Raw genomic sequence first — 21,766 nt, forward strand, 5'->3', positions numbered from 1 at the left:
CCGGAGATCGGGATCAGGCTCAGAGTTTGTTGAGCCTGCTTCCTGAAATAGGGCCCTGTACCACATTGGATACAGTCAACATAGAGGCCAGATATCAAATACCATTACACCCCTTGCCCCGACCACTTCGCCCTTACCCCTACGTTTTGCGCTTTCACCCTTAGGGGTAGGGAGTAGAGAAAAAAGGACTTTGGCATTTGCTTTTGCTCAGAAGATAGAAAACCTACAACTACCAGAATGTTCTGCGCCGCATCAGACTAAGAAACGCTCCCGCTGGTAGGTTATGTAATGCAAATTTGTCAGCATATCCCTGTAAGGAAATTTCAAGTATCCTCAAATACTGAGAAATTTCTACTCCTGTACCACTAAGAGCATCTTGTTGGGGAACATCACAGCCTGGTACAGAAACAGTACCGAGCAGGACTGCAAGGCCCTGCAAAATGTGTTTTGTTTTAAGTGAACATAAGTATATAGATAAACTGATCGATTGATCTTTCTTACTTATATGTCTACTTCATCATTATTTTCTAAGCCAACTCAATGAATGCTCTCAGTCAACAACAGTGCTATCAGAAAGGATTGTACAATGCAAGGAGATGCCACATCATGTTCATAGACTGTTGAACTTTTATTGTTGAAAGTTGTATTTGTCTGTGTTTTTAATATAACAACATAAACAACACCAACAAAACCATGAAATTAAATGAAAGTTATGTGTATGTGTATATTTACAAATTTGATGTGTTGGCTGTGGTTTGGATATTTAATATGATTTTTAGAATTCAATGGAGTTTAACTACATTCTGTTTTGTAAATGGAGAATTCAGTAAGTAGTCGCATTACCTGAACATGCTTTCTATTTTCACCACTTTAGACTCTGATATCATTTAACCAGTGATGTAACCAGCAAGTCCCTTAATACCTCCACCTTCTGTGTCGTTCTTCCTCTGCACCTTGTTTGTTAAGAGAATCTCAGCGTGGATCTCAGCACGATGTGAAACACATGCTGAGTTTCATGTGCACATGCAGTGTTGAGTACATAAGGGGCTTTTTGCAGTGCAGCAAGATTGATTGGGTGATCAATTCATGTGTGTAGAGTCTATCTTTGCTGACAGTCTGTGTGTGTGTGTGTGTGTGTGTGTGTGTGTTAATGAGCAAAGGGGCAGCATAAGAACAGAGCAGGCAATCATGAAAGAGATGAGGTTGGCGCTGCACTGATTGAGGCATGTCAGCAACACCGTGTGTGTGTGTTGTGTGTGTGTGTGTGTGTGTGTGTTAAACAGTCATACATGGATTTCTGACATTTTCCATGCCGTCTTGTATGTATGATAAGTGAATGTTGTGTTGGAGTGGGTGGCTTCACTAATCATTGATTAACTCTTGCATTCATATAACCCTCTTCACGCTCACTGCCAAAACAATGACCCATGATGTAGTGTCCTATTTTATCCTCTCCTCCATCTCTCTCTTCTTCCCTTCTTCCTCCTCTCTCTTTTGTCTCTCTTAGCATCTAATTAATGTGGCATTAATGAGTTGCATCGTTTACCTCTACGAAGGCCACATTGATTAATTGCCAAGTAACCGATAGCAGCTTCACCCACACACTGCAAAATGCACCCACACTCAATTCTGAATCACCATGACACACACACACACAAGTTGCTTTTCTTCACATTTACCTCCAAAGTTGCTGTCTCACATTGTGGGCGTGTGTGTGCTTCTCTGCAGATTGCGAGGAAGCGACACAAGGTGATCAATACGTTTAAGAGTCCGCTGGGACAGACGAGACCACCACCCCCGCTTAAACACATCGCACTGATGCCACTCTCCCAGATCCGAAGAGTGCTAGACCTGCAGGACACAGAAGGTAACACAGAGACAGCATGTGCACGCTGTCAACTAATGAAGCCACTGCATATCACTTCATCTGCATGTCATTTAGCAGTGTTTTATGTGTCCCTCTCCATTTGCACTGCATTTTAACAATCAAAAATGGTTAAACACACTGTTGGAGTGTCACTGTAATACAGCACAATAGTGGAAACAATGACAAACCTACTCCAAGATCTCTGCTCCATTTAGAGCTGATTTTTTTAGTGGGCGTCAGCTCTGTCACTGTGGCCTTTGCTTTCTTGTGCGGTGGTGTGTCTGTGTTACACCTCTAAACTATTAGTCAGCGGTGGGTTTTCTGTGATTAGTGTGCATAGTAAAGTCAAACAATTGGTAACATCTTTTTTTAATTTACCAAATGCCTCTCTTATTAACATCACACAGATGGCATTCACATTTTTTTTTTTCAAGTCCCGATGCTCAGAGCAGAGGTTCCGCTATCGACTCTTGTTTATCACTGTACCATGGACGACATGGGAAAGTGAATATTCAACAACATTTGGAGATTTTGCAACATGGCTAAAACTGGTACAAAGCAATGGATATTGAGCTTGGTATTATATATAAGAAAGTTTTTCAAACTCAGCATAATGGTAATCAAGACAGTGGAATCCCACATGCAGAGTGAGAAACAGAAATCGCAGAAAAAACGCAATGTACAGGATATCTCAAGAATGTCATGAGGGAATTTCTTCAAATTTGGCACAAACGTCCGCATGGTCTCAACAGTGAACTGATTAGATTTTGGTGGTCAAAGGTCAAGGTCAAGGTCACTGCGATCTCGTCCATCTCGTTTTTGTGAATTTGATATCTCAAGAAGGCCTTTGGGAATTTTCCTCAGATTTTGCACAAACATCCAATTGAACTTAAAGATGCACTAGTTAGATTTTGGTGGTTAAAGGTCAAGGTTACTGTGACCTTTCATCCGTCTCACTCTTGTGAACATGATATCCCGACATCACTTTAAGGGGATTTCTTTAAATTTGGCGCAAACAAATTCTAGTCCTGTTTATAAACTGCTTCAGGATCACACATTTTACGATACAGTATGAAAAGCTAAGTGAAGGATGTCCAATATTTCCTACATATGCAAGTGTTTCCTACACAATTTAATGTTTCTTTTACATTGTCTAGCCCTGTAGTTTCATGTGAGAACACATCGTTCAGAGACAAATTCTGTCATTACACAGGGAACAGTGATGATTAATGTTTATGGAGTTTGGATGGCGTACTGAAGTTGATTTGACTTGGATTTTTTATCCTCCATTACTTCTGTCTGCTCTTATCTTTCCATCTGTTTCTCTTCCCTCTCTACCTGTACAACACTTATCCTCCATCGTCCCCATCATTTTCTGTCTCCCTCCCTTTATCTCAATCTCCACACTCCCTCCTGTCTTTTTGTCACTGTTCATTATTTTGTCTCTCTCTCACTCCATCACTGTCTGTCCCTCTCTCGCTCTTCCACTTCCTCCCTTCAGAGTGTGTGAATGCATTTGCCTTGGTGGTTCGCCCTCCAACTGAACAGGAGAACTTGTTGTTCAGCTTCCAACTGGCTGGAGAGGAAACGGTTAAAAGCGCCTGGCTGAGAACACTTTGCCGCCATGTCGCCAACACCATCTGCAGGACTGATGCGGTGAGAAGTCGCGCACAGCGCACAACACACACACACACACACACACACACACACACACACACACACACAAAGAAAAGAAAGTACGTAGTTTGGTAGTTTGACAGAACAACAGGCATGGAAAGAAGCTGTGATGATGTGAGCTCTGTCATCCTCAACAGCAGTTAAAACTGAAGGAGCCTTTTCCTCTCCAGAAACTTGGTCACATCAAACAATTGCTCCAGTCATATATCCATCCATCGTGTCATAAACATTCGGGGCTCAGCCCAAACCTTGGGGGGGTCTGGGGGCATGCTACTATGGGGAGATGTTTTTCCCCCAGCTATATGCACTATTTTACATTTGAGATATAGAATGCATAAAATCTGTACATCATGTGGGGGAAACATGATAGTTGCCAGGAAAACAAATCACCCTGTAGAGCCTACATCCCACTTCAATTTTTCTCCATTGGTCTTCATCATTCAGAAACCGTGACACAACAGATGTTGAGTATGACTATGTTTTTTTACTCCTGCCACCTAAAAACAGGTAAACATTGTCTTTTAGTATTTTTAAGTTGCATAAGGTAGGTAATATAGGAATTGGTGTAAACAGCATTACTAATCTTGAACCTTTTTTTGCTATACTATGCTGGAGTAGAGTTCACAGCATGAATGTTTAGCTGACAAATCTGCAACATTTAAAGCTATAGTAGGTAACTTTTTCAGCAAATCTGACAAAATGTGTTTTAATTGTCGCTATCCTGACAGCAGAACATGAGGCAGATAATCTGAGAAAAAAAAAAATCCTGTTACTCTGTCTCCTCCTCATAGTGCTTATAATGGCATTTGCAAGAATTGAGACAACAACCAGTTAGAGCCAAGGAGCCTCTATTGCAGCTGTCAGTTATGTTAGTCACTGCTCCTAAACTGCGTTCAGATTGTCAAACTTAAGCAGTACTGATCAAATATTAATCAAGACTCTGTTACTGCATTTCTTGCCTTAAATGTTTTCAGAAACTGTTTAGCTGTAAAATGAAAAAGTTTTGCCTGGCCAGTCGGTGGCACTTGGTTTTGGCTCTAGTGTTTTCAATATGGTGGCCGGGTCGAAAACCTTCTCATTTTGAAGCTAAACAGTAAACTAAAATATGTTTCTGAAAACATCTGAGACAGAAAATACAGGCAATGAAGTTTTGATTCATATTTGATCAGCGCTGCCTAGTTTCACAGTTTGAAGGCAGTTTATAAGCAGTCTCACAATGGCCTGTGATAAGCCAAAGCTACATTTTCTAGTCCCTAAAAACAAAGGAGAGGTTCAGAAGTCTCATGTTCTCTTAGACCACTTGAATTATAATATCCTCAAAGGTTATTATGGGATTTTTGCATAATGATGCCAAAATTAAAGTGCCTTCCCCAGGTTTAAATCCATGCTATAATAATCCCCAACAATGACAAGTAAATGTGGTCAACAACACTCTGAATTGAATATTAGACCAGTGGAAGAAGAAGAACAACAACATTTATTCATTTATATTATATTTCTCTAGGCATAGATGGCATATGGCATAGATTCTGGGCTTTTGATCAAACATTCGGAGCTGCAGCCCCAGAAGCTCCCCCACCCCTGCTCCGCCCCTGTTAGAGAGGTGTTGATGCAATCATATGATCATTTTTGAGGAATTAGTTCATGGTGCTAAAAATGTTGTTTCCTCTGTTTAGCCTATCCTCATTGATATGGATTTTGTAGACAAAATAATAGAAATACCTATCAAACCTGCAGTATCATACTGCCCAGCACCGAACTAGTGGCAGTGAGTCTAGTCTCTCCAAGTCAAGTTCAGCATGTTGAATCAGTGACAGCAAAGCCTGTCTGTGAATGAAATCACTCTGATTGGCAGTTCAGCTCAGAGCTCGAAAAGAGAGACTGGAGTGACAAAAGTAAACAAAGAACTAAAGTCAGAGGAAGTGAGACCAAAACAAAACTTGTTACATAGGAAAAGATTATTTTTCTTAAGCCACTGGGCTCTTTAGCAGAAACTTTTCCTGACGGTTTGTGTTATTGCTCACTGGCACACGCTAAATATGCTCTGTTCATTCAACATCAAATTGGTTTGTTAATGTGCTAACTGGCTAACTAGCATCATGACAGTCTTCTGGTTTCCCTTTTTGAATTGCAGTTACAAACTGCCACCGTCTGCTGGTGCGTTATTTCTTCTCGCGCAGGTGCAGAACATATGGGCTAGTTGGCTGTCGGGCGACAAGATGATGTCAGGCAAGGCATTGGGGAGCCTTTGTTGCCATTAGTTCTCTAGGGAACTGCCCATTGGTTCGACAGCCCATTGGTTCGACATCCCATTGTTCCGACCATATTAAACTCATTGTTCCTAAGTCCGTTCCGAAATCATCATGATGCCCTGTGGTTAAGGTCTGGTTAGGTTTAGGCACAAAAACCACTTGGTTAGGGTCAGGAAAAGATCATGGCGTGGGTTAAAATGAAAAAGAAAGTGACAAACACATAAGCCATGAGCCTGCTCCGCCTCAAGCCGGTCGCGGCGCACCACACGCCCGCCGCGAGCCGTTCAGCACCACGGACAGTCGGACTAATGGGATGTCGAACCAATGGGCTGTCGAACCAATGACATGGACCCAGTTCTCTAAAGTCAGTTTTGTGTGTCTGGGCTTTATCTCTCAATGTCTTTCCAAATAACAATACTACAAGCACATATTCTACAGTTGATTTCTGTCTTTATGTCAGGGATTAGGGTGTGTGTGTGAGATGAGTTATCTATCTGGAAAAAGCCAAATTAGGCAAAAGCTAATACTGTTCCAATGAACACTAAAGACTGGTACCAGGATCAATTTTTAGGATAACAAGGTAAAAAAAAAAAGGTCCAGTTATCTCCTGCAGTGATTAACAAATGTTTGCAGGGGAGTTTTTTTCAGCTGTAAATTAATAAACATTTGGTGCTCTAGTGAATATTTCCCACAGCAGGACAGTGACTTTGGGATTTTGTTTTTAAATTAAACTAGTTTGTGTGTTGATGTTAATGAAGGAACATGTCACCCAGTGCATCAATGTGGCGTTGATGTGTATTTAACTGTTTTTTGACAACATCACGGCACACAGGCTACACAGACACAGCCAATGCCTAGTTGGTTTTAGTCTTTTTGAGGGATTTTTGTGATTAAGAGAAACATAAAATATAGCCAAGTGTAACCTTTAATGGTTTGGGGATATTATGAAAAAACAACTTGTTATGGGCTGATTAAGCTTAATGATTATGGGTCCAGTGGAAGATATGGAGTTGAGGCTGTCTGCTGTATAGAGCAGAGCAAGCAGCAGGGGGCGATGTTGGCCTCTGGTCTGCCTGCCACCTCACAGCTGCATTCCTAATGCTGTTTTCACTGGGTCAGCGCTACAATGTGAATACCAACGAGATAGAGCCCTGCTTGTTAACAAGCCCACTGCAGGGTGAGGGGGAGAGAGAAATAAAGACTGTGTGTGTGTCTGTGTGTCCTAGCACTCACCTCCTCTTGCAACTATTTTGACAGCAAATCATAATGTATCTGCTGGTACTGATTGCATGAATTGCACACTTCGGGTGATGATTTATTATATTGAGTTTGAGGCTGTTTTGTTTTTTGTTGATTACCAGGAGGATCTGATTCAGTGTACAGACCCAGACTCACTGCAGGTCAGCACCAAGGATATGGACAGCACCCTGAGCAAAGCCTCCAGGGCCATCAAGAAGACCTCTAAAAAGGTAACGGCAAAAGAATCCGTTTCACATCATTATCCTTCTAGTCTACTCCAACTGCACCTCTTCCAAGGTGGGCTCATGATCAGGGTTGCAAAGGGCAGGAACATTTCCAAAGGAAGTTGAGCTTGGGATATGGAATTTCAGTTTAAAACGGGTACCTTTTAACAGTGAGATTATTTGGGGCATAAACACAATACTAGATCTTATTGCATGTTGCTCAGTGGCTAGAATAGGTGTTCCTGCTGCAGCGGTCACAGGCTTGATTCCCGCTTGTGGCCCTTGGCTGCATGTCAGCCCATGGAGTTCTGCTCCATGTTGGAACAGCAACTAATTTTGAATCGTTGAAAGCATTTCCACTAAAAACAAATTGGTTCGAAGCCTGAAAAGCAAAAAAAAATAGCAGGTTGTTTTTAACGTATAGTTCAAATAGTGACGACATGAGTGGGCTTTTTATATTCTATAGTTGGAAAGAGATTTGCGCCTAATAGTCTTCTTTGTCTTCTTATAATCATTAGTTGGTATTTTCTTTTTTTTCTTCTTCTTCTTCTTCTTCTTTTTTTCCTCTTTTTTTTTTTTTGTTTTTTGTTTTGGATAAATACAGATCTCAGTTACAGGACAAAAGACACGTCCTACCTGGTGTAAACACGGGCTGGTTCATTAGAAAGTACCAAGGTTCCAAGAGGCCTGAACAGAGCCGGTTCAAGAACCAGAACTTATTTGGTGGAAAATTGATATTTGTCAGCCAAAGCACTACATGTTCTCATGGGAGTTTTGATTTTATTTCTGGAGTGAATATATATTTACTTATGATATTTAATTTAACAAGCTGATATTAGCTTATTAGCCAAGTACACACCTTGATAAGACCTTCTGCTAGTGTCTGCTAGCTAGCTATAACCATGCAGGATGAAACTTGATTGAGCATGCTACTTAATAAGTTTTGATTAATCTTTTTCCATTCATTCTTTACTGTATACATTTTTTTTCTAGTTTAGTTGTTCACTGAAAAGATTTTAGCATTTTCTTTAACTCTGGCTTTATTTTGATATTGAAAGAAAGAGGGAGACAGAGGAGGAAGGACAGGGAAGAGATGGGATAACATGCAGCAAAGGCAGCAGCAAATAATGAATTATGTCTGTGTGTTTCTATCTGCATATGACATGGTTAATACATTTTACTTTTTAAATCTCCCGGCAGTGGGTTGCACACGCAATACGTCGTCAAAACATCACACCTATTCCATCCAAGGTCCCATCCTGTTGGCTGTCCCTGTTACACAGAGATTGATTTGGCGGTGTTGCTACCTCCACTGCCGGCTCAGAGGCGAGACAGCTCTGTCCCCCCCGTTTCACAATTATACTGTTTATACAGAATGGCGAGGGAGGCAGAATAATGGTGCGAAATTCACACCTTGAACAGGCAGTGTAAACAGGGCTTAAGTCCTAATAGAGAGGTGCGATGGAAACGAAGGGCTGCACGCAAGTTTCTGGTAGCATACAGTGACGCCAGTTAAAGCCATAGTTGATAATGTTGGAGAGCTAGCAAGATTTGAAAGCGGCACCTCCTCTAAGCTCCACCCCCTCCTCCCCCTCCCATCAGTGCTCCGTCCAAAGCCACGGCCCCACACAAGCTTGAACGCGCATCCTGCAGTCAGCAGGGCAGAGAAGAGCCAAGTAAAATAAAAAATCCCCCCCGAAGCAAACAAATAATTACCTGTCCAACAGAAAGACAGCAACCTCTGCATCACTTTTCAGGCCCTTCAGCTCCCTCAGTTGTCTCCACCGTTCAAAAGCTGCACCGATGTTGATGTCTGGTTTGTCCTCTCACTTTATCCAAAGCCTTTTTCGTCACAGCCTTTTCTGCCTCCGACTTTCTTTTATCAGCCTGTTTAGCGGGGCGAGCCGTTACAAGTAACGCTGGATGTGGTACTTCTGGCTGCATTTTCAAGTAACGCTGGATGTGGTACTTCTGGCTGCATTTTCTCTGCCATTGTTCAGCAAACTCCTGCTAACTCGGTATTTCTGCTGAGGAGTGTGCTGAATATTTCTGGCAACGGTGACACGTGATGAGTGCATGCAGGGAGGAGGGAGGGAGGGACGGATGGGGGCTCGGGCAGGACGAGACATGAAGGCATCTGATTGGTTCTTTCCATTGGCACCGAATGGCAGGGATTGGTCAGAGTTTTTACAGGCCTTCAGCTGCCACAGAGGTCGGATTTTTTTCATTCCTTTCTCTGAACGCGTTATGTATTGACTACTCTCAGAATGGAAGGACCATTTCACCCAATATAAAAAGAAGTGTTTCTGAACAGGATTACCAACTATAACTTTAAGCAAGTTTTGAACCAGCGGCTGGTACAGTACAACCTCCTCTCCTGCTGTCCAGTGTGACTGACTCTCCAGTTGACAGAGCTGTCAGCAGCCACACAAGAGGGACATGTTGGCCTAAAGTGCCGACTCTAAGTCCACCCGAATGTCCTCATTCGGGTAAAGCCCCAGTTCAGACAGACAGGACTTTGCATATTTACCTCATTATCTAGACTACAGTTTACAAACTATTTCATGCTGAATTACACAGAAACATGAAAGAAATCATGCACAAGACATCTAGTGCAGACGTTTCCCTTTTGATGTCATTGTGCCGTAATAAAACAATGGACTGGGTCTGAAATCTGCCTCACATTCTGTAGCTGCTCTTTCCAGCTTATCCAGAGAGGGCAGCTAAAGGATTTGAATATTAACTGAGAATAAGCACGATACTGCCTGAAAGAATCTTTGGAACAAGCAGACAAAGATATAGTATGTGACATTGTCAAACAGCATGTGGAAAAATGGTTTATCTGACTTTAAAGAAACATTTGAGGGAACAATTGAGAGCGGTGAAGGTTAAGAGATTAAGGAAAGGCTCTGGGGCAGACTGTCTCCCCAGTCATTCTACCAGTTTCTCTTTTTCTTGGTGTTAAAAAGCTATCTGCTTTTCCTGATTCAGAGTATGGTTACTTTAAAAATGGCTACATATTCTGCTAGGTCAACAGCTGTTATCGCTTTAAGAAATAGGTTTGCATGTTTTCATTTTATGAGTGACAACTAAACAGACACATATAATCACAGCATATCATAGTACTACTGATGAAAAAATATTTGGCCTCGTAAAAAAATCATGACTTGTCAGATGCTGATCCTTCTCAGTAGCTGTCTCAAAGGCTAATAACTTTGTGAAATTGAAGATAGCAGGGAAACTCATAGCTTAACACCAGCCTTTTAAAACTAGTACAGAAACATGGCCCCTTTCAAATTACAATGCTCCCCATTTTTCTGCCAGTCTCATCTTTAAGTTCTTTTCCACTTAAGGTCCACGTTTTGGTATGACAGTGAATGCATTCCTGATCCTGATCTTTCTAATGCTACTGTGGTGAAACAAGGCCCTAACAATTTTTCTTACTCAGATTAATCAAATAACAACACTGCAGCTTACAGATTTAATACTGAGCAATGAGGTTACCTGATAAAGTGAATGGAAAAAATTGCAACTTCATTTAATTAACAAATGAACAATATCAATTGTTTATAGAGCCTGACAGATGAATCAGCCAGGTTGAGGTGTTGGCAGATAATAGCTTATTGCGTATATTTGGGTATATACATGTGTGTTTGTCAGTTAATTACAAGAAATGTCAGTAGAGAAATGGCAAAAATATGTTGAGGTAATTTAGAAACAGTGTGACTATTGCATAGTACTGTTAAGATGTATTTTCTTTCAACTGTAAAATGTCCCATTAACTTATCTTCTTTGTCTCTTACTTACCAGATTTGAAATATAATAAACATTAATGCATGTAATGAGTTTATCGCATTTTTTTAATAGTCCAGTAGGTGAGCTTGAGGGTGATTCAGTGGTAAGAATTCCTTCACTGTTGTTATCCACAGTGGTCTCCTCATCTCCAAAACAAACAGACCAGGTGATTAAAAATGGTAAAAACACTGAATAAAGCAGTGTCACATTACAAGTGTTTGGGATTTTGAGGATGGGCAGCTTGTGCAGTGCCTGCTATGTGTGCTCATCTTTTTTCTAATCCAAACATTCAGGAGGTTTTTACCTGGAGCCGCATTATCCACAGATAATGTTTATTCCTCTCCAACAAACAGATTCAGTGAATAAAATTGGTAACAACACTGAATAGGTATATTTATCATATATATTATAATATATTTTCACAATACAAGTCACGATACAATGTCATTGTGATTTTAAATATGTGATGATATGCTGAGTATTACAATAAAATATTATGTAATGTAAATTATGTCTCCAAAGGAAAACTTTGTCACATCTCTTTTATTTAATAACATAAAGTCTTCAGTTCATCTCACTTCAGCCTTTTTGCAGCAGCAGCAGCAGCAAAAATGTATCTACTAGACAGAAAAAGCAATTGATTAAATTATTCTAGTAGGCTACCTAAAGTTTAATTTGTATTTGTAATATTGATAATTTTTTGAATAAGAAAAATTGATACTTGGCACTGTGTGGTGATATGATATTGCTGTATCAATTTTTTCCCCCCACCTTTAGTGTTTCTCCAATGTTGTTTGGCCCGTCAGAGACAGCCGTGAGCCTTGCACCTGCTAATGTGTGCTCACCTTTTATCTCTAATAACCTAAGACCCCGACGTTCAGAAGGTTTTCACTGAGAACCGAAATATCCACAGAGGTCTCTTCCTCTCCTAAATAAACACACCCCGTGATTTAAACTGCTAAGAAGTACCAAATAAAGCAGTTTCACATTAAAAAATCTGTTTTTCCATCGCTGCTCATCATGAAGGGGCCTCTAACTACAGTGACCGGCACAAAAACACAAATGGGGTTTTGAATTCAGTTAGATAAATGAAATCCGTCTAGATGTAATCTATCTAGAGCCAGTGTTTGGTTTGTCCATTCTGGGCTACAGTAGTAACATGGCGGTGCAACATGGTGATCTCCATAGATGAGGACTCTCTCCTTATGTAGATATAAATAGTTCATTCTAAGGTAACAAAAACATAACAGTTCTCATTTTCAGATTATCATATCTTATAGAAAATATGATTATTATATTATTTTCCATTTCTGCCAATATATGCCCCTAAATTCAGCACACTGAATCTTTAAAAACTCCATCGTTATCCGCACTGGTTAGTGTTGAAGACGACTAACCAAGTTAAAGACAATGTCTTGGCATTACCAATTGTTAAGTGCAAACCTAGCCGTAATATGATCCCTAAACCATATAGAAAGAAGACTTTTGCCATAGACATATTTTGATGTTTTATATCGTAATTATTATTATCATTAAATGGGCTCATTATCCTTTTAATAAATAGAATGTACAACTGTACTCTGTTAATGAATGTTTTAGCGTGTTGTTCTAACCATGTAATGCCTGGTAAAGATAGTACTGTAAGTGACGTGTTATGTCACTGTGTTCAGAACAAGTAAAAAACAAAGTTGTAAGATTGGCCTCAGCAGTGATAGATACTAAGTACAAAGAGACAAAAACTTTTCTATCTACAGATACTCATAATCAAGTGGCTGAAAATTCACTACAACACACAATATACAGTACCATGCTAAGATTGTGTGTGTGTCTGTGTGTCTGTGTCTGCTAGGTGACGAGGGCATTTTCTTTCACGAAGACTCCGAAGCGTGTGATCCAGAGGGCTTTCATGGCCAGCAGTACTCCAGAAGAGAAAAGCCAAAGGCTGAGTTGTGAAAACCGCGTTGGCAGCAGCTCCACACTGGCGGTAAGTTCTTCTGTTTATATACACATTGTGAAAACTGAGGGAAAAAACAATATGCTCTCTAATATCTAAGTTACTTGTAATTGAAAGACCATTATCTGTGTTAATAATGAAGATAAGTTTCCTGAATTTCTTTCTTTGTTTTTTTTTTTTTTTTTTTTTTCCCTCCCCAGTTTTTACAAAATGTGTCTACTTTGTCTATTTTATATAAACAGCATATCACAATTAATACTGGGTGGCTGTTGGATATCTCTCTGTCCATTTTTCTGTCCATCTGTTCCTCATTTCTTGTCTATTCTCTCCATTCCTTTCTCCTTTTGCTGAGAAACAGGCCACTAAGAGGTTTGAGGAAAAATCAAATTCTTACATTATTCACACTACTTAGAATTTAAAATCATAAATCATTCATCTAACTTATAACCTTGTTCAATGACATTATTCAATTCAATTTTCTTCGTAAAGCCCAATATCACAAATCACAATTTGCCTCACAGGGCTTTACAGCATACAACATCCCTCTGTCCTTCTGACCCTCACAGCAGATAAGGAACCCCCCAGAAAAGCCTCTAACTTGCAAAAAAAATTGGGAGGGATCCCTCTTCCAGGATGGACAGACATGCAATAGATGTCGTACAGAACAGATCAACATAATAAATTTGCAGTAATCCACATGACAAAATGATGCATAAAGACAGAGAGAGAAATTGAGACAGAGAGAGATGCAGGACAGACAGTAATGACAATAGCTACAATAACATTAATATTATTAATGATATTATAGTAATAACTAGAGCACTCGGAGAGCGCAGACCTCCGCCAAGCAGCTCAGATTTCCCGCCATTTTATTATTTTTTACATTTTTACAATTAGAGAATGTAAGAATCACTTTAGGCCTACACAATAATAAATAAAAAAAAAAAACACCATTCATTTTCATATTTTTTTTTTGTCAAAGCACAAGAAGCCACTAGAGATGGGGCTAAAGGGCCACATGTGGCTTTGAAGCCGCTGGTTGCTTACCCCTAAGCTAAAGGGTGCTTGGCCTAAAAAACAGTGACGACCCCTGTTAATTTAAACTCAAATCAAATCAGATCAACTTTATTTATATGGCACTTTTCATACAACAGTAACACAAAGTGCCTCACAGAGGTTAAAAACAACAAAGATCCAAACAGAAAACAAAAAGAAAAGAGAAAACCCAACCCTCCCACCCAACAAAAAGCTATTTAGCTCATAAAATTGAGTTAGTAGCTAGGTAAGAATGATCTAAAACAGAGACATAAAATGCATCAGAACTAAAACCTATAGGCTAACTAAAATAACAAAAGATAAAGGTTAAATGAGATAAGAACGTAAAAAGAGGAAGGGTAAGAATATAAAAAATAAATAAAAAATAGATAATAGATGGATAAATCGGTTATAAGAGGAATTTAAAATAGATAAATAAAGAGATCAGTTAAAAGCCTGATTAAAAAGATGAGTCTTGAGCCTCTTTTTAAAAACATCAACAGTCTCTGCAGCTCTGAGGTTCTCCGGCAGGCTGTTCCACAATCGGGGGCCATAATAATTAAATGCCGCCTCCCCGTGTGTTTTAGTCCTAACTTGTGGTATGGTTAAAAGGCCGGTGCCGGAGGACCTCAGGGTCCCCGAGGGTTGATATGGTAAAAGCAGGTCAGATAAATAAGAAGGCCCAAGACCGTTAAGACATTTAAAAACTAATAAAAGAACCTTAAAATCGATCCTGAAGCGCACAGGGAGCCAATGCAGCAATTTTAAAACTGGTGTAATAGAGCAGGACACAGCTGCTAACATTAGCCCACAGTCTGATATAGTAGCATCCAGGACTGGCTCCACACAGTAGGGAAATGCTACACAGGCTTGTGGTTTTTTTATAACCTGTAACCCCAAAATAATGTCATATGAAATGCCCCTGGCTTTATTGGACAATAGCTGTCCAGGGGAAGTGTTCAGATACTTGATTTGATTGTTATTTTAACAGTGTAGACAGGTGTGCATTGTGAATTTAAAAAAAAAAAAAAACAGTATAGGGATGCACAATATTGGATTTTTTGCTGATGTATATTATGCCGATATATTACAACTTATTTGGCCGTTAACCAATACTGATATGGATGGATATATCCACTTTTTTCCCCCACCTAATTTTAGTGATCATTAAGTCTCTTCCGTAGTGGAATTAACATCATATTATGCATGCATACTCTTATCATGATGGCCCACCAGCAGATGGAGACATGAAATACAATTCTTTTCATGTATGTAATATTCATTCATTGTGCAAAATAAGAAAAAGCATGTTGGCCCATTCTTATAGTTACTTTTAAAGCTGATATTGGCAGGTACTGGTGATGTACCGCTATTATCAGAATGTTGACCGATTTTGATAGTTCATTTTTTTAAATTTATTTATTTATTTTTTTTTAGACGTGCCAATATTATTGAGCATCCCCGCTATAATATTAGTCAGTTCAGGTATGCAATTTTAAATTTACCCCTGCAGATGTCTCTTTCCCACTCTACTTAAACCTAAATTCTAACATTTCTGTCTTACTTTGTGAGATATTCATTCTCTCTCTCCCTTCCTTATACACTCTTTCACATGAAGACAAGTGTTTCTATCTTTTGTGTTACCTTCTGAAAATATCCTCTCTCCCTGATTTTGTTTCAGCATGTCTATTCTCTGCCTGTCTCATCATGTTTTGTCTTTTTTTTTTTTTCATGATATATAAATCCTTGCTCCATATGTGTTTCCCCTCTGTTATGCACTCCAGATGTCTCGTTCTGCCTCCACGTTCAGTTTGAGTGATACTGCCAAGAGCAGTGCTGTGGTACAGCGCTCTAACTCTCTGGACCATCCTCCTGTCAGAGCCAGGGTCCCTGTCTGTATACGCACCCCCTGCAGCCCATCCCATAGCCTTGGCCCTAACACTGGCGCTGAACTTAGCCAAAGCCTCTGCCCGGACTTCCCTAGCACTGGACAACCCAAGTCCATTCTTCATGCTCCGTCATTGTCCCAACCAGCACAAGCCAATTCAGGCCGTTCCAGCTCTATTCCAGCTGCCCAAAACTCCACTCAGCTAAACTCCAAAAACTCCCATCCAAAATCTAGCCAGCATGTGTCCAGACACCTACCCCCTGTAGGATTCCAGCCAAGGTTTCCGGCACCTCAGCTGGTTAATGTCAAAGACGGGACCTTTTCCAAGTCATGCAGGGATCCCCAAGTCCCCCTGGACCCACGAAAGGCTGTCCTGACCAGTCCTCGCAGGGAGACTCTGCTCTAAACCATCGCTAAGCTCAGTGCTGGAATCTGACGTGAGCAAACATTATTGTGGTTTAGTTTTTAACTAGGGGTGCACTACTACCATTTTTAATGTCAAATTAATCTTCACTACCTGCTGTATACTCTATGTTGGCCTTTTAACATCCAAACGCCACAGGTGCATTTCTAGTCCCAAATCAACTCCTTAGAAGCTGAGCCCCCACGACAAAGATGGATCAGATTAATAAGGGTCGGCTATACAGCTGAACTCCAATGATAAAATGAGAGGGGGTTAGAAATATTTAAGTATTGTGGGTGTAATGCTTCTCCCCACATAAGATTGGCATAGGTGTACAGGGCAGAGATTTTAAGGGTTGATTTGGAATAGCTCTGTTCTTACGAATCACCCGGGTTACTAACGGTCGCTGGTGGCTGGGAATATTCACTAGGTGATTGCTATTAATAGTGGGCTGTACACAAAATGGTATAATGGAGCTGAGTTGATGTGGAGCTGGGGAGAGGTTTGTCCAGGTGTTGGCCTGCTTTCCCTCAGGGGAAAAAGGCCCCTTTAAAGCTACAGTTTGTAACTTTATGAAAATAATTTTGTTTCAATTTTGCTTTAAAGCTGAAACTTACTTACTTATTGTGAAAGGAGTCCATGAGATACTCAGGGAAAAAAATAATTTCCCTCCTCCTTTTCCTACTGCTTCTAATGGCATTCATTAGAATTTACCACTGTGCACCAAAAGCAACCAATTAGAGTAGGGTTGGGTGATAAATAAAATAAACTCAGTGTATCGCTGCATGTGCCACATTGGATATATAAAATGACCATATTGCAAACATCGAGTATAAATGTTAACACCATTTTTTAAAGCCACCTGCATGAGACTTGCTTCAGCAATTCAGCTCACTTGCTTTCCCTCGTTGCTCTCTCCCTCTTACTAGGGCTGTCAACGAATATTCTAAATTCGAATTTAAATTCGAATTTGAAAAAAAAATGGACCTTCGAATGTGAAAATTGATATTCGATTGTGGAGAAAAAAAAACACCACCACAGCTGTCCTCTTTGCGAGTGGGCATTGGCCTGGGCCGCTGCACTGAAAGCACTGCATAAGGCCACACCGCCCGCGGAGGTGCTGCGAAGCGCAGCGCACCAAAATTCTCGCACGAGCCGGAGCACTTCCGTTCACATCAGACGCGCATTTCTCCATGCTGGTCGACAAGCGGTTCTGCTCCCAGCTGTTGTCTCCATCACCCGGCTTGACACATTCGCTCGCGCAGAAAATAGACCAGAGCCGGCCACGGAGCTGTGCAGTGCGGCACAGCCGGTGTGGATGACACATCGGTTAACATGGGCGCCGAAAGGAAACTGGCTTCGCTTCGAGGCTCTTTGCAGCGCTTCCGCGAGCGGTGTGGCCTGACGGGTCAGAGAGGGGGGGGGGCGAGCGAGAGGTCCACGGTCGTTTCTAACGTAATGTTATAGATAATTGTTTTATGTGTTTTAATGTGTAGGTATGTTTTCAAAGACGTTTATGTTGAAATAAAAATACCTACAAGTAGTTATGTTTCCTTGTATTAATACATATACAAGTATGTTTCCTTGTATTAGTTTGCCCTCTTGTAGACATAATGCGAAAAAAAAAAATTTGAATGGTTCGAACCTATGAGTTATTTTTAGAAGGAATATTCGAATGTCATTTTTGAGCAATTTTGACAGCCCTACTTCTCACAGACACACACACATAATGGAAGACTCAAAAATCTAATACATCACACACACCCCTCTGCGCATCCAGATTACTTTCTCCTGAAGTGTAGTGTGTGAGCAGGGCTCCAGACCACGACTATTTAGTCACATTTTGTGACCATGGAGCACCACTGCAACTTGCAAATATAAGCTGTTAGTTTGTTTCAAGTTTACAATGAACAAATCATCGTGATTAACAGTGCCACGGTAATAGTTTAATTTAATGAGATTAGTGATAAGGTGACCAGGGAAACCGTGTGTCTTTGGAAATGTAGAACCCCAGACTGCAAATACTCAGTTGCATTTTGCAACCACGGAGCACCAGTGGGACTTGCAAATACTATTAAAATATGAACTGGAGAACTGTGAGTTTGTTTCCAGCTCACAGTAAATACACCCTTACTTTCAAAGGCACTGCTACAGCAGTTTAATTTTGTGCTAACTGCAAACATCAAACTGTTGACCGGAAGCTTCAAGTTCAAAGCAAATACATCAATACTTCCGGCCCAAGACTAGCTGGGTGCTTCCAAATAAAAGCACCAGTGGTTCCACTTTGATATTTTTTTTTTTAGTTATAACAATGCTTTAGTTAACCTTATTATAACAGTGCTTTATTTAACTTTATTATAACTCTGCTATATTTAACTTTATTATAACAATAGTTATTTTATTGAAACTTATTGAAACTGTAGTTCATTTAATTATTTCGTATTTTAGTAGTCCGCAGTACTTAGGAGGAGATTTCAAAATATCATGATACATATAATGTAATGCGAAATAACCTGAAAATATCACAATATTAGTTTTAAGCTATGTCGCCCAGCCCTAAATCAGAGTTGAGGACTCTCTAATGCCACTTCGAGATTGTGACCCAGTTTGACATATTGGAGTCGGTCAACCAATGTACTAAGCGCGGCCAACCGGGCAGACCAGCATTCTCATTTTACAGCTAAACAGGACACTAAAATATATTTCTGTATACATTTGAGGCAAGAAACAGGCAATACTGTAACAGAATCAGGGTTTTCCCTGCTTATCTAGTACAAAGGCTGACTTGTATCATCAGAACAGACATGTCCTGTGATTTTCAGGCTCCTTTCATATTTAATAGAGGGGGGACAATACCTGACAGTAATATTCTCAGCTGTCAGAATGTGCCTGCTGTAAAGGGTAAATATAATCATAGAAGGCTGACAATCACAGGACATGTCTTTTTTGATTATACAAGTCAGCAGCTCAAGCATGTGGGGGCCTCCTTTCATATTTAATAGAGGGGGGGACCATATCTAAAAGTACAGCTGTCAAGATGCCCCCCGCCACAGGCCTTTGCCACCTTGGTCTCAAAAAAACCCAAGGAAAACCCTGAGAATCCTGATTCAGATTTAATCGGTGCTGCCTAGTCTGACAGTCTGACCTGAGTTCACAGGCTGTGATTGACATGACTGACAGCTGTGTCACAGACTCCTCGGCTCTGACCGGTTGTTTTTGTTAGCATGTGGTTGCATTAGAAATGCTACGCCGCAATAGAGTAAGCAGAGGTATGTGGGGGATTTCATTGATTATCATTCATATAGTGCTCTGTGACTGTAGTGACTGTCAGCAAATATTACACAAGTTATTTTTTATTAAAGTTACTAACTACAGCTTTAAAGGCATGCTGTCACATACAGTTTAGTTTTATTTTCCTGTCAGGTGTTTACCACATTACTGTTTAGTACAGACAGATCCTTTATTATTATAAAGAGTAGTTTTGATTACTCAAATTAGCAGGTGTTACTAAGTTGAAGTAAGCTTTTAGAGGTCTTTGTTTCAATCAAAGCAGCTTATTTAAAAAAGAACTTGAAGGACTAATGTAAGTGCTGGTTGAAGAAAATATCAGGAGTGAAAATCCAAATGTCAAGGCATGCCTTTGATTTTGGATGCTATGCTCTTTGTATGTTTTGGCTAGTTTACACAAAAACAGCTCACTAGAATTAAAATGTCAATGTATTGATGGGAGCCGGACTGACTTCTCATCTTAGCTTTAACTTGTGGTTCAGTTCACATGATAGCTGTGCTCCGTTTTAACCATTTGTGATTGAGGAGCTGCTCAGTGTACTCAGTTCGGCCATTTAACCTGTTCCCAGTCGTGTGGATAGTGCTGTACCAGTGTGAAAGGGATTCATGTTTATGAAATGGGGTTTGACATAACAGAATGACAGTGATTTCAATTTGGAGATCATTAAACCATTTCACAATGAACCATACAGAACCCTTTTAAGATAAGATAAGATTAACTTTATTGTCCCACGTGTGGGAAATTTGTCTTGGGCTGTAAGAGGTGACCATCACTGCTCACATGAAGACTTGACAAGAACAAATAGCTTACATAAGGACTGAGTGAAAACTAACAGAAAATTAGGACATACACACAGTACAAGTAAGACATACACAGTACAGTTCATTCTCCGTCTTGGGGATGGATTACTGAAGAGAGAGTTTTTTACTGTCTTGAGAGTTGCCTCCCCACTGCAACCTAGTAACGAACACAACATTTTGGGATTTGCCCATTTTACTCTTGCATCAGTGTGATTTTGAAGGTATGGGTGGGATTTTTTTGAAGTGGGGTTGAATGGGGTACTTATCTGTAGTTAGTGCATTACATACAGTAAATGTCAGTCGGCACACCTCCAGTTTGGAGAAGCAGGCTAAGTACAGCAATCTACTGCTGTGGATTGCCCAGCAACAAAATGTAGTTTAGCCACCTAAAAAAAGTCCCACCTAAAAAACTCTACATCAGTTTAAGTGTACACTATATAAAGGGTATTTTCACCGCTTTACCTTTGTGTCAGACAGCCTGTTCTGACGGGAAAGCCTGTAAAGGCTTGAGTTCAACATCTATGCTCTCATCAAAGCCACCAGACTCCACTGAAGTTGTGTTCACACTGGACCTGTTTTTTTTTTTTTTGCGCTAACGACGAGTTTACATACAAAGTCAATGCAAACGTGCGATTGAGCGTATATTCGCCCAGGAGAAAAATCGCTCGGGCTCCGAGCGACAGCGTCGCTTGAGATGAGAAATCTCATCTGGAGTGGTATTTCGCTGGGTCCTGTCGCTTGCAGCTCAATGCTGATTGGCTGCCGGAATCCCGGGGGGTGCTTGACTGTCATGATATGTCAGCTTCATTAAAAGTATAGCTGCAAATTAAAAGCAACAATAGATGTAAAAACACACAGACACAATGCATCTGTGATCAGTTCCCTAATTTAATTTTAACAATTTTTTCAATCTTCTCCAATTTCTCGTTTTATTTTATGGAAGTGATCAATGTAAGTGCACTTGTCCTAGAGCCGCCGCAACGGTTTTTATAATGCAAATAACTCTGTTTAGATAAAACTAGGGCCATAACGGTACATGTATTTGTGTCAAACCGTTCGATACGCGACTTTCGATTCGGCACGACCCTGTACCGAATTATTGGGCGCAGGATATTATTTTATTTTATTTTGTTTTATTTTAATTCCATTTTTGCGAACCGAACCATTTAAAATATCTAGTTCCCCGACGGACATAATTGAGTGACGGACCGAGTCTGACCGTAAATCTCCGCTTTCACTTTGTGCAGCGCATTCTCGCATTTTGACAACATGGCAAGTGAGCCTGACGAACCTGAAGACCCACCCGCAAACCTTAAATCCTCCGTTTGGGAACACTTTGGTTT

At 40.3% G+C, this 21,766-nt stretch overlaps 1 protein-coding gene across 4 annotated transcripts in view; it reads left to right on the plus strand.

Moving 5' to 3' along the window:
- Positions 1-21,766, plus strand: part of ect2 (epithelial cell transforming 2) — a 101,494-nt gene that overhangs the window by 67,126 nt on the left and 12,602 nt on the right. For 2 of the 4 annotated variants that reach the window (XM_050055014.1, XM_050055015.1), the window contains 5 exons: positions 1,729-1,867; positions 3,369-3,523; positions 7,158-7,265; positions 12,904-13,038; positions 15,828-16,368. In XM_050055014.1, the coding sequence (XP_049910971.1) occupies positions 1,729-1,867; positions 3,369-3,523; positions 7,158-7,265; positions 12,904-13,038; positions 15,828-16,337 (1,047 nt within the window). In that variant the 3' untranslated portion in view covers positions 16,338-16,368. The remainder of the gene's footprint in view (positions 1-1,728; positions 1,868-3,368; positions 3,524-7,157; positions 7,266-12,903; positions 13,039-15,827; positions 16,369-21,766) is intronic. The other 2 variants (XM_050055016.1, XM_050055017.1) reach the window with 1 other exon arrangement.

This window comes from Epinephelus moara, chromosome 10 (assembly GCF_006386435.1).
Source record: "Epinephelus moara isolate mb chromosome 10, YSFRI_EMoa_1.0, whole genome shotgun sequence".
Lineage (NCBI taxonomy): Eukaryota > Metazoa > Chordata > Actinopteri > Perciformes > Serranidae > Epinephelus > Epinephelus moara.